We start from the raw sequence: 12,344 nt of genomic DNA, 5'->3' as shown, positions 1-12,344 counted from the left end.
ATAATAATCCTTGCATTTGATATAGCGCCTGATCACATTGTTGAGACACCTCAAAGCGCTTCACAGAATGCGTTGTAAAGTGAATCGACTGTGTATTTTGTGGGCGAATTGTACACATCAAACAGTCGTAGACCGAGTGACCAAATTTATTTCTTAGGGGATGGGATCAGAATAGAGCTTCAATGTGGGGAAGGAGCATTGTTATGGAATCCAAATGAAACCCATTTTAGAGTGGCAGAAATTATAATAATCTTTGCATTTGAGACAGCGCCTTATCACATCGTTGAGATGTCTCAAAGTGCTTTACAGGATATACTTAACTGTAAAGTGAATTGACAATATATTTTTATATATATCACCTGCGAACATACAAGAGACCCGCTCAACACGGGAGAGAAATGAAAGACGCTTGCGCTGTCTATTTTGTTTCATTGAGTTTTTATTTGCAATGCTTCAGGTTCAAAGAGTCAAACTCCAAATGTTATTTAAACACTAAGTTCACTATTCATGCACAATCCACAGTTTAAATGAATCATTATCCCTCTATTGCTTCAAATTAGTCTGAAAACGCTCTGGAGGCCAGACGAAAACAAACAAAAAAATAATTATTATTCTTTTTTTTAATTTTTTTTTAAATATATTCAAAAAAAAATACCCCGACAATGTAGCCGAACATTGATGCCTGGGATTGTGTGTGCAGTGAAGTCATTTCCAGCATTTTCCCCCAAAACTTAAATTAAAAAAAATTTCTATAGTACCTTTTTAAAAATCTATTTTCACAGTAAAAGAAATTTCACATCAAATGTACAGGTTTAAACACTTTCTTTCCCCGAAACAGAGCGTACAGGAGACGAGTAGAAAAAATGTAATGGTACGTCGATCAGCATGTTCTGTTCCTCTTGCTTCTCCTTTGGTTTTGAATGTATAACATTCAGCGTCTTATAATTGCCTTACAATACTCTCTGTAACTTCCGGTTCACACTTCTTGATTAATACATTTGAATGAGCACAGCAGTGGTGATATTATTTTCTTTTTTGAGGGGGTGGGAGAGGGACAGTCAGAGAGATGGAGGCAGAGGGAGTGACAAACACACCGGGTATGGATGCAGGCACATGGGGACACACAGACTCTCGCGCACACCGCGAGAAAGGGGCGCATTGGAATGGTCCTCGTTTAAGGAAGCGGATTAAAAGGAGCCGCTGATTTAATTTCCTTCCGACCAACTGAAAGCTTTCTCGTGATTGCGATGCTTCACTCGAGCGCTCATTCTCGGCATCGTCATTGCAGGAACTGTCATGATGAACGTGATTATTAAGACAGGTTTCTGAGAAGGATGCCTTAACACACGACAGCCCAGCCCGCAGGTCGAACCTTCCAATGTCAAACTGACGACCTTGGGTAATAAATTTGCTATCGGAGGGGAAAATAAACAGATGGGTTTTAGCGTTGGTCGGAAGCCAAATCAGTAGAGCTCCTTTTAGATCTTTGCAAAAATGAAGATTGGAGACTGAACAGTCGCCAAAACATTACAGGGCGGGGAGGGGGAGAAAGAAATTAACACACAGCTCCAACCCTTTTCATTGAACAAAGGAGTCAATAAGACCTGCCCTGGAGGCTCTATACATTTACCCCCTCTAGACTGGCTACCTGTACCCCCACCCCCCCTTCCTTCTCAAGCTGTTCTCGTGACCTAAAATACCTTGAATATCCCCCCAAGAGATTCTGTGCAAGTGTCTTAAACACAGAGTTAACCCACATAAACCCTCTGACGTCCCACTCCCCAGGAGGAGGGGACGGTTGATCTAACACCTTGGTCGTCGGGAAAGGAAATCCCACTGAATAAAATACTGAAAACTGGACCTAACTTTCCTGCTTCAAGTCACTTCAAGTCTCCCCCCCATGGTCAGGCGGATCAATCACTGCAGGACACGAACCTTTCTGCTGGGGCAGAAAGTTGGTTTGCTGGCAAGCGTTGTGGGTGTGTGGCGGGTTCTCTCCCCCCCCACCGCACACTACAGCACACATTCCCCCACCCCCCACCCCCACCTCAATCCATGCAGGAAAAGAAAACTCCTCCAACATAGTCAGTGATCACAAAACAAATCCAGTCATTGTAAATCCAGCGCCATCAACAATCGATCGAAGAATTGAGACACTTGGAAAAACAACAGGCAATAAAGAATTGGGAAAGAATGGAAGGAATAGCTATTTGTGACAGAGCTCCCGCACCCGCTGCCCAGGGAAAATGGTTGTTGAAACACTAATAGCACGGAATGCAAGGCCTCTATTCAGTCTGGGAGCTGGGATTCCGGTGAGGAAGCATCGTTTGAAGGTGTTCAGTCAGTGGAGCCCAAGTCCAGGCCAACACCTCAACAGCCGCACGTCACAAACGCTGGTTTTAGTTCCATTTCATTTATTTAATTTTTTTTAATATATATATATATATAAAAAAATGGGTGATGTTTGGGAATAATCACACAATAATCCTCGTCTTTGATACGGCGCTTTCCACCGGTGGGGAGGACATCTCAAAGAGCGTCACGGGATTCGCTGTGAAGAAGTGTAGTGACTGTGCATTGTTGTAGGTAAAACACTCTTTACAACACAGGAGTTTTTGGACCCAATGATATATTTACAACTAGGATCCTCCCTGCTTAGGACTCCGCAACTGAAGATAGATTCCATTTTCGTTTTGTGAATGGGAGTGGATGAGGGGAGTGGGAAGTGTGTGTATGTGGGAGGTGGGGGTTGGGGGGTTGGGGAGGGAACTAGGCAGGAAAGTGGGATGGAGTGGTGGGTGGTTGGGAGGAAAAAGACTCCGTGCCCTTGGTGACGGAAGGTGTGAAATCAAGATTTCCGATGGGAATTGTACAAAAAAAAGTTGCCAAAACAGGAACTCTGCCTGGGAGCTCAGTCACCTCTGTACTCGCTCAGTCTTGTCGCACAAGTTAGATGGAGGTTTGTCCAGGGGAGAGGCAGTCCATGGCAAGCCAGCCCCTCTGTATCCCAGAGGGAGGGAGTGAAGGAGTGAGAGTGGATGTGTGGGGTGGGGGCAGAGAGTGCTGATGATGGGACACCCCTCACCCCCTCTCCTCTCACTCTAGCGGTTGTTCTTAACGGCCTCCTTGGCTGCGACTATTAGAGGGGTGAGACTCGAGAGAGGCTTTGCCACCTTCAGGAAGGGATGCTGGAGACGAGAGAGAGAGAGAGAGAGGGTTAGTGTCACACTGGGTGGAAATGGAAAGTCCCAGATAGAACCCAGGCACTAACTATCTTCCCCCACAGGGCAAGTGGCTGATCTCAACTGGGACACAGTGTGGACCAGGGTCAAGGCAGGAGCCCCAAATAACCCATTCCCCCCACCCCAGTCGGAGCGGAGATCAGGGGCTCACTGTTGCAGGGACTAAACCTGCAGAGCCTCTTAAAGATAGGGTAGAATTGTGGAGAAATGTCTAGAATCCAGTCCCAATCTCTGCCCCAAGGTGGGGAGGAAGGGGCAAGGCAGAGGGATTGAGGGAGAGAGTTAATAAATAATAGTAATAATCATCATCAATTGCCAGACCTGCAGAAGCTCCTTGGCTGATCCCCTCCGCTCCACGTCCATCTCCAGGCAGCGGTTCAGGAAGTCGCTGAAGGTCCCCGAGAGCTTCTCTGGGTTCTGGAGCTCAGGGGTCCCGTTAGTGGCGATCAGATACAGAGCCTGAGCACCAGCAGAGGAACGAGACAGAGGGGGAGGGAGAAAGAGGGGGCATAAGGGGGAAGAGAGAGAGAGAGCGAGAGAGGGCGGGGGGGGGGTGTGAGAAAGGGAGGGGGGATAGGGGGGGAGAGAGAGGGAGGGAGAGAGAGCAGAAGGTGAGACAATTGGAGGTGTTGGGATGGGATTGGGAGGGGAGAAAGAATGATGAAAAATGGCAGGGGAGAAGAATATAAGAATTACTAGACGAAAGAAGACCAAGGTCCATCCAGTTCGCCCTTCACCTTCCCAAACTGTATACTGTGTCCCGAGAAACAAAAATGGATAACTATTTCAGAAAGCCAGTAGGCGAGGCACACAGATACACACACACACGCACGAGGCTGAATGGGCTCCACCTGCGTTGTAAGTTTCCACAATCCTATAAGATTCTTTAAAGTATAGAATCCCTATTTTCTTCTATTCCCTTCATTCACTCAAGCCTCAGGCTGATCACAGTCGTGCATTGGTCTGAAGTACTAAAGGAGACAGTGGACACAGACAGAGAGGACTGGGTGAGAGCCCACAAGGTTAGTAGGGAGCATCGCGTTAGTGGAGTCAAAGCCAAAGCTCTTACTTACCCTCAGGGGGTTCTCATTCAGGTAAGGGGGTTCCCCTTCAATCATTTCGATCGCCATGATTCCCAACGACCAGATGTCCACCTTGGGACCGTAGGCCTTCCTCGTCACCACCTCGGGGGCCATCCAGTAAGGTGTCCCCACCATGGTGCTCCGCTTGTTTTGCTCGGGGGTGATCTGAGCACAGAAGCCAAAATCCGCTGCGAGAGAAGAGGGGGAGGATGGTCAACGCAATCCCACTCCCTGGGGCTACGGTGCGAGTTACACATTGCAACTGGAGATTAATGACAATACTTGCATTATAAGGCACTATCATCAAATGCAATGATTGATTATGATTTGATAAAGCTCTTTAATGAGATGACTCAAAAGTGCTCCACAGGATATACTGTAAAGTGTTTGGGATGTCCTCCCGACGTGAAAGGCGCTATACAAATGTATAGTTGTTGTAAAGTGAATTGACTGTGTATTTTGTGGGCAAAATGCAGCAGCCAATTGCACACAGCAGTGTCCCCACAAGCAGTCGTGGATTGAAGTGACTGGAGTATGATTTCGATGTAACGTAGCATTGAAAAGTGCTTTTGTAGGGTTGAGTTTTAAGTAAGTATAATAATAAAAATAATAATCCTTGCATTTGATGTAGCGCCTCATTGTGTCGTGGAGATGTCTCAAAACCAATTTAAATAATTAATAAATAATAATTAAACAATTAAGGCTGCCCAAGCAATCGAGCAATTTTAACTCAAAAGAAACATTAGAAAACTGCAACCTCTCCTCTCCCCCCCACATCCCCACAAAGCTGCCATGCTGGTCACACCCAGAGTAGCCTCGTGCTCCACCTACTTAATTTAACCGAGCCATCCATTCCCAGCAGAATGTTGTCGCTCTTGATGTCCCGATGGATGACCTGGTTGGAGTGTAGGAATTCCAGGGCTTGCAAACACTGTGTGGGGGGGGGGGGGGGAAGTAAGAACGAGGACGTCAGAATAATCCGTGAACCCAGTCTGCCCACATTACCCAAGACCCGGCGGCCGACTTGTCCCCGCACAGCGAGCGCAAGTCCCCACATAGAGAGCCGCGAAGATCTTTTGAAACATTCACCTAAACAGGCAAGGCTGGGACCTCGATATGAAGTCTCATCTGAAAGACGGCACCTCCAACATTGCTGCATCCCCCCCCCCCACCACCCCTCCACCCTCACCACCCAGCACTGCCCTGGAGGGTCAGCCTAGACTGTGCGAGTTCAAAGTCCTCGATGTGAAGCTCCACCTTCTGCCTCTGGAGGCCAGAGTGCTCCGACAGAGTTGAAATCAGGTCAACAGCGCTAAATTGACATCATTGCTGTGCTGTTGTCTGATCATCTGAGGCCACCCGGCAAATGGCCCTTTCTGCCCACGAGATGGCGCCAGATCTCTCCACTTCACCACTGCATCTCTCACCAACGTCCATCCGCCCGCCTGAGCTCAATGGAGTTGCGTCGAGTCGAGCGGCCGGCCGGCCGGCCGGCCCACCCCCTCCTGGACACAGGAGGACACTGCAGCTGTGCTTGGTCCACTCACCTCTCTGCACACGGCTGCGATCTGACCCTCGTCCATGCAAGTCTCCGTCACTACATCAGTCAACGAGCCCCCAGCCAGGTACTCCATCACCACCCACAGCTCGTCCCCGACAAGATAGCTGGCGGGAAACGAAACAAAACCAAACAGCAACTCAACTTCCCCTGATTCAACAAAACAATCGGAAATTTCTCAATGCGGATAAGCGTTCAGCCCAACCTGTCCTCGTCAATATAAGTTCAAGTTGTTGTTTGTTCGCCAGCTCCCTCCTCGGACTCACCTGTCTAAATAGTTGACGATGTTTGCGTTTTTATTTTCCCTCATGACCAGGATTTCATTTATTATCAGTTCCTTTTTTGGCTGTTGCTGGAGATTCATCTGCTTGATAGCCACCTGGGGAGGAGGGAGGGTGGGGGGGGGGGGGGGAAGAGAGAGAGAGAGAGAGAAAGAGATCAGAGGTTAAATCTGAGAGAGGGAGGGCGGGGGGAAAAAAACATTTATACTGCCTCTCCCCCCACATGGGGTAGTGACTCAGAACGTTGAACAATGGAGTAAGTTCGACGCAGAGCTGAGGAGAAAGCGGGGGGTGGGGGGGGTTAACCCTAGGATCGGTCAGTCGAAGAGGAAAGTCTTCAGGTACGATCTGAAGGCAGGCAAAGAGGGAGTGAGGGGGGGGTAGCTTTACTGGCCTTTTGTGCTGACCCGCCCTCAATCCTCCTGGAAGTGGGGTGGGGGGGCAAAGCAAGCAAACAGGAAAACAGTCAGCGTGTGAATCATCGTAAAGATGACAAAATGGTTCCATGTGTAACACATCACAGCCTTGCAAGATTGACACCTGGGATGGAAATGCCTCACTCTGCGGCCCAGCGCTGAAGGCAGGTGTCAGTCAGACTCACCTCTTGCCCCGTGGCGATGTCTATTGCTGTGTAAACTGTGCCTGATGCTCTGCAGAAATAAAAGCAAAAGCGGTGTTAGCAGAGAGTTTGCTGTGTCAACGAGAGCTGGAGCCGAGGCCCCAACAATTCCTCACGGTCTTTCCCTGGAGACCGTAGGCTTAGAATTTAACACTGCAAAATTACCCTCTTAAACATGAGAACATAAGAATTTGTTGGCGAAAGAAAACCAAAGTCCATCCAGTTCACCTTCCACCATCCTCACAGTCGCTTATAAATAAATAGTGAAGTATGTGGGGGTTAGTGGGGGGGTGTGTGTCTGAAAGGGAAGTCAAAGGCGTCTTAGAAATTGGAGTGGCGGTGGGTGGTGGGGGGGAGATGGATGAATTGTGAGTTGGAGGGACTCCTGGATGGAGATTGAGATCCATAGACAGACAGTCAGCAAGACAGAGAGAGACACTCACACACACAGACAGAGACAGACAGACAGTGGGAGGTTTGAGCTTGGAGCTATTTGGAGGGGAGACTGCATGGGGTCGGTTTCAGTTTCCATCAGCCGTGCCTGGCCGTTTCCCGGTGACAGAGGAGGAACAGAGAGAATTTGATCCGTCGGCTCACGGCTGAGGTGCTGAAGGTTCCCAATGTTTGAAGCCGCTCGACATTAATGAGAATAAACTCAGCCATTGTCACGTCAGCGCAACAGGTAACATGATACACAGTCTGGGGCTCTGTTACGAGGTGAGCTCAGTCCCTCCTGCTCTGCCCACCCCCCCCAAACACACACACAATTCCCCCCCACCCACACTCCCTCCCCCAACACACACACAATTCCCCCCCACCCACACTCCCTCCCCCCAACACACACACTGCCCCCACCCCAATACAAGACAGACAGCTGAAATTTTCTCTTCCTGTCAATGCAAAAAAAATACTGTACAAAGGTCAGAGTTAAAGCAATCACCACTTCATTGATTTTTACCAGCTAAATGTTTGATTTTAGTATCCAGGGGACTAACTGGGCTTCAGGAATGATATACAGACAGCAATTATCCCCGAGGGAGGGGGGAGGGGGGAGAGGAGCAGAGGCTATTGGAGCTCAGCTGCCAATGGCCTATTGGAATGGAGTCAACCCTCTGCGACAGTCTCTGGTCGAGTCCCTGAGACAGTTAGGGCTGCAGTGCTCCAGTACACTGCTGACGACAGCGAAGTGACAGCACAACTCGCTGGCAGGACTTGGGAGGGGCACTGATTCTTCCCTCTCAGCTCCCGTTAACCCTGGAAGCCAAAGCTTCCCTCCAGAGAGAGAGCGAGAGCAAGAGAGAGGGAGAGAGTGAGCTCCCATCCTCCTCCCCCTCTGACCCGCCAGTCTGCTCCTGGCTCCCTCGCTGGGAACATTTCCGGTCACTGCCTGGTCACTGGGCATCGCTGTTCACATGATCACTTCCAAAGCTGTGCGTTTCTCGTAGCTTGAAACAAGAGCATCAGGTCCTCTCTGTCACTAAAGTGTCTTGGCCACATAGAAACAGGGAAGGCATTAGGTGGGCTGAGCCCCAGCTGTTCAGCAGATCTTTTCCTCACCTTTTCTCCAAACCCTTTTACTTCCTGAGTAACTGTCCATCTCCCATATTAGATAGATTTCCTGTAGAATCTTAGAGCACAGATGGAGGCCATTCGGCCCATCGTGCCTGTGCCTCTAAAGAGCCACTCAATCAGTCCCACTTCCCCCGCTATTACCCCCACATTTCTTTGTAGAAAATAATACTTTGGGATACAGTACAAGAGTAACTTAACACATGATGCACAGGAAGTGTAGTACGGCTTGGAACAAACCGAGCAACTTCGGATCTAAGTTTCCCAAAGCTTTTCACACTGTTGAGGGTTGGAAGAACTGCTTTGCCAACGGAGCACCGGTGATTTCACACGCGCACAAGTAGAGGGTGCTATTCCGAGTTTTACAGGATTTCAACGGCTCAGCGGGCGGCTGTGTCAAACCTTTCCTTATTAAAAAGGTCTGTAAGCCAAGCTGACAAAGCACAGGTTCTCAAATGGCCATCTCCCTTTTGTCCGAAGCCTTTGCTGGTTGTAACCAGTCAAGAGTACGTGGCTGAAATGGAGATGGTTCTCGAATGTTGACGTTACCTCGTGGAAAACGTGTTAATCCGGCGTAAGTAAGGGATACGCACTCAAAGAGAGTGAATTGCACCCATTTAGAGAGCCTGTAGCCTCAGTGTGAGTGAGTGTGTGTGTGTGTGTGTGAGAGAGAGAGGGGGAGAGAACGCATTCCTAAACACAAACTACACGTTTAGTTGTTGATGAGGACACGAGACGGCACAGGAGGCAGGAGTGCGTGCGTTTGGCTCTGAGACAAAGCGAACGAGCCTCTTTGCCAGCCCGGTGACGGGAGAGGTGACCGGGGAGTGGAACTGAAGGATGGAGACAGGTGGCACCCGAGGGAGAAAACCTACGACAACAAAAATCGCCGTCATGCAAGACAGGAGCTCTTAATGATATTAATTCAACCCCACTCCGCCCAGCCACTCACAAAAAAAGCCATTGACACATGGTCCCTTAACCTTTACCTTAGGAGACGTCTCGCAACCTACTCAAAACGCACAGATTAAATATGGTTCTTGGTTTACCTTAAAAAAATCTATCACAGGAGGAGGCTATTGCACAGAGTAGAATTAACACACGCACATATTTCTTCCCTCTCCCCAGTTCTGGGCCATTGAGATAAACTGAAGCATCGACAAAGCTGCCACGTTCACCGACGTCAGTCTACACGACACATCAGAGTAAACCCTCAGCTCGAAACACTATCAAGTCACTGTGACAACCACAACAAGTTACATTTACTCGCTGCCCTACACGTCGGGAGGACGTCCCAAGGCGCTGGACGGTCAGGGATTTGGACCCGAGCTGAGGGTTGGGATCAGGGTGGGTGGAGGGCAGGGAGGATAGGGGGATGCCCGAACACGCAGTCGAAGAGGAGGGTCTCGAGACGGTCCTCGAAGGGACTGTGGGTGGCGTTCCAAAGGATACTCTGGTGCTAAACTGATCAAGTGATAAACTGGTGGAAGGATAATAGTATTTGAGGCTTTTTTAAAAAAAAAACACAACAGGTTGTGAAAAAGACCAAAGGGGCCAGAGAGCCATAAGAATAAGCCATGGAGTACATAAGAAACAGCTCAATGCTGTATAACTAACGGACAGATGGAGGGGTGGGGATGAAATCAAAATGGGCCAAAAAGGTAAAAAAAGATTTGTTGCAACCCCTTCTGCCCTTTGACACCAACACTGGGATTTCACAATCACTGAAATAAGAATAATCTTAGAAACTCAATGAGCATCGAACAGCCCGCCTCACTGCCCACCGCTCCTCTCTCTCCCCCCAACTCCCCCCCCGGCCCCCCCCCACAGCCACACACACACACACCCCGTGTGACAGAGTGACGCACAGAGACAGGAGAACGGACACCTACCCTTGGCCAATCTTCTCAAACCGCGTGTATTTTTTCTTGGGGTCACCCACGCTGACGATACTTCCTGAAACAGGCAACAACAACAACAACTTGAAGGTCTCGTGACACCTTGAAATCGGAGCGGGGAGGGGGAGAGAGCTCGCAATATCTCCAGAAGCAGCTCCTGTCACCCTGGGTAAACCTGGCGAGTGACGGCATCGAGAAATTGAACAACAACTTACTTAATTTTTCCAGAATCTCCTCGTCGGTCATCTTGGACTTCTTGCGCTGTTTGTCGGTGTTCCGGCACAGCTGGCTGTTCAGGCTGGTGGTGTTCTCGGGCGGGGTGGTGACCGGGGAGGTTGTGACCTCTTTGACCGGAGCTGGTGGCGCTATGGGCTCCAGCACCGACCGGGTGTAGATCTGCCCAGAGGAGATGCTGATAGTTACTGGCAATAACCGTGTGGGTGGGGGTATGTGTGGGTGGGGTGTGTGTGAGGTGTGTGGCGGTGGGGTGTGTGTGTGGGGGTGGGGTGTGTGTCTGTCTGTGCATCATTCAGAACAAAACCAGATAAACACCCCAAGCTTTAAAACCATCGAGACGGGGGTTAGAAAGCGGGATTAAATGTCGTTTAAAATGGTGGTGGTGGGGGGGGGGGGGGGGAAGAAACACACACGGGGGGGGTGGGGGTGTGGAAACAGCTTCCACATAGTGCTGGGAATTTGACATTTCTAATCCCGCTCTCTCTCCCGCATTTACATTAAACCCCTCCATCCCTCCCTCATCCTGAGGTTAGAGGGAAAACAAATTCAATGCCTCCCCCACACCCCCCCCCCCCAGGGCTGATACACTGAGCCATGACGTGAAATAACATGGACAACTCTGTGATGCTTATAGCCAGCCTCCCCCCCCCCAACATACTGCGCTCCGCACCCCCTCCCACTCACAGACTTGGTGTGGTCCGGCCGGGGGGCAATCACTGGAGGGGGGACATTGTCGTCCTCCTCGTCATCGTCCTCGGACACCGGGGGCACGACCGGGGGCTCAGAGGCCATCTTCGTATTCTGCGATGAAACAGTCAAACACGAGGATCACTACTAATTATTATTATTGCTATAATTGTGATTGTTATTATTATTATCATTGTTATTATCATAATTATTATTATTCACGTTAGAGATGGAGAGATACCAAGTACCACAAGCTACTGTAGAAAGGGGAAGGAACAAACTACAACAACAAGATTCCATTTATAGAGCGCCTTTCACGTCGGGAGGACGTCCCAAGGCGCTGTACAGTTGGGTCGGGACCCGAGCAACGGCGAAATGGTCAGGGTGAGGGGAGGGAAGGGAGGGAGCGAGGAAATGGTCAGGGTGAGGGGAGGGAAGGGAGGGAGCGAGGAGGGGGTAGAGAGTCGAGAGCGGAGCTGAAGGCTGAAGGTCAAAGAGAAAGGTCTTGAGACCGGCCTTGAAGGAGGAAAGGGAGGAAGCGGCGAAGGCACTGGGGATAGAGTTCCAGAGCCTCGGGGCTGAGAGGCTGAAGGCCACCGATGGTAGGGCGGTTGGGGCGGGGGACGGGGAGCAGACCGGAGCCAGAGGAACGGAGGGTACGGGCAGGTAGGTAGGGGGATAGTAGGTCGGAGAGGAAGGAGAATAATAATCTCCACCCCCCGCCCACCCCGCGTCAGAGACTGACTCACCAGAGCATTCGCGGCGACATATCCATCAGCGGTTTTATCTGCAAAATGCAAAGGACACACCATCAGAGGTTTACACGGCTGTTGGTAACCAGGCGCTAGTTCAGAGGTTGAGACGTTTGTACCCGAACAGAACTCGCAAACATCTCATTCCGCGCGGCTGAAAAGCAGGTTTCCACAGTCAAAATGTACCCCCAAAAAAAACACACAAGATATGGACTTATATAGTCAAAAACTTAGTAATAATATTGTATATGAATGAATGAATTGTATATTTGAAGTGAACTAATCTGGAGTCCGTCCGTTCCTCCTTCCCTCCCCCCCACCTAAAAAAAGCTAAATAGATTGAGTGTAAAGAGTTAACCTGGACTCCCGCCGGTTAATTTGAAAGTATATTTATTTCTTTTTTTAAAAAAAGCACTGCC

The 12,344-nt window shown here is 49.6% G+C and overlaps 1 protein-coding gene across 3 annotated transcripts in view; it reads right to left on the bottom strand.

The window, feature by feature from the left end:
* Positions 1 to 3,052: 3,052 nt before the first annotated feature.
* The window catches only part of LOC103178926 (serine/threonine-protein kinase PAK 3), a 36,013-nt gene continuing 26,721 nt past the window's right edge, over positions 3,053 to 12,344 (bottom strand). For all 3 annotated transcript variants that reach the window (XM_042340624.1, XM_042340626.1, XM_042340625.1), the window contains 11 exons: positions 11,923 to 11,960; positions 11,171 to 11,287; positions 10,465 to 10,645; positions 10,244 to 10,307; positions 6,765 to 6,813; positions 6,149 to 6,261; positions 5,872 to 5,989; positions 5,156 to 5,255; positions 4,316 to 4,512; positions 3,564 to 3,701; positions 3,053 to 3,188 (listed from right to left, as the gene is read on the bottom strand). In XM_042340624.1, coding sequence (XP_042196558.1) covers positions 3,102 to 3,188; positions 3,564 to 3,701; positions 4,316 to 4,512; positions 5,156 to 5,255; positions 5,872 to 5,989; positions 6,149 to 6,261; positions 6,765 to 6,813; positions 10,244 to 10,307; positions 10,465 to 10,645; positions 11,171 to 11,287; positions 11,923 to 11,960 — 1,202 coding nt within the window. In that variant the 3' untranslated portion in view covers positions 3,053 to 3,101. The remainder of the gene's footprint in view (positions 3,189 to 3,563; positions 3,702 to 4,315; positions 4,513 to 5,155; positions 5,256 to 5,871; positions 5,990 to 6,148; positions 6,262 to 6,764; positions 6,814 to 10,243; positions 10,308 to 10,464; positions 10,646 to 11,170; positions 11,288 to 11,922; positions 11,961 to 12,344) is intronic.

This window comes from Callorhinchus milii, unplaced genomic scaffold, assembly GCF_018977255.1.
Source record: "Callorhinchus milii isolate IMCB2004 unplaced genomic scaffold, IMCB_Cmil_1.0 Scaffold15, whole genome shotgun sequence".
Taxonomy (NCBI): Eukaryota; Metazoa; Chordata; class Chondrichthyes; order Chimaeriformes; family Callorhinchidae; genus Callorhinchus; species Callorhinchus milii.
Note: the sequence above shows the minus strand (reverse complement) of the source record. Positions and strands in the feature narration are given on the sequence as shown.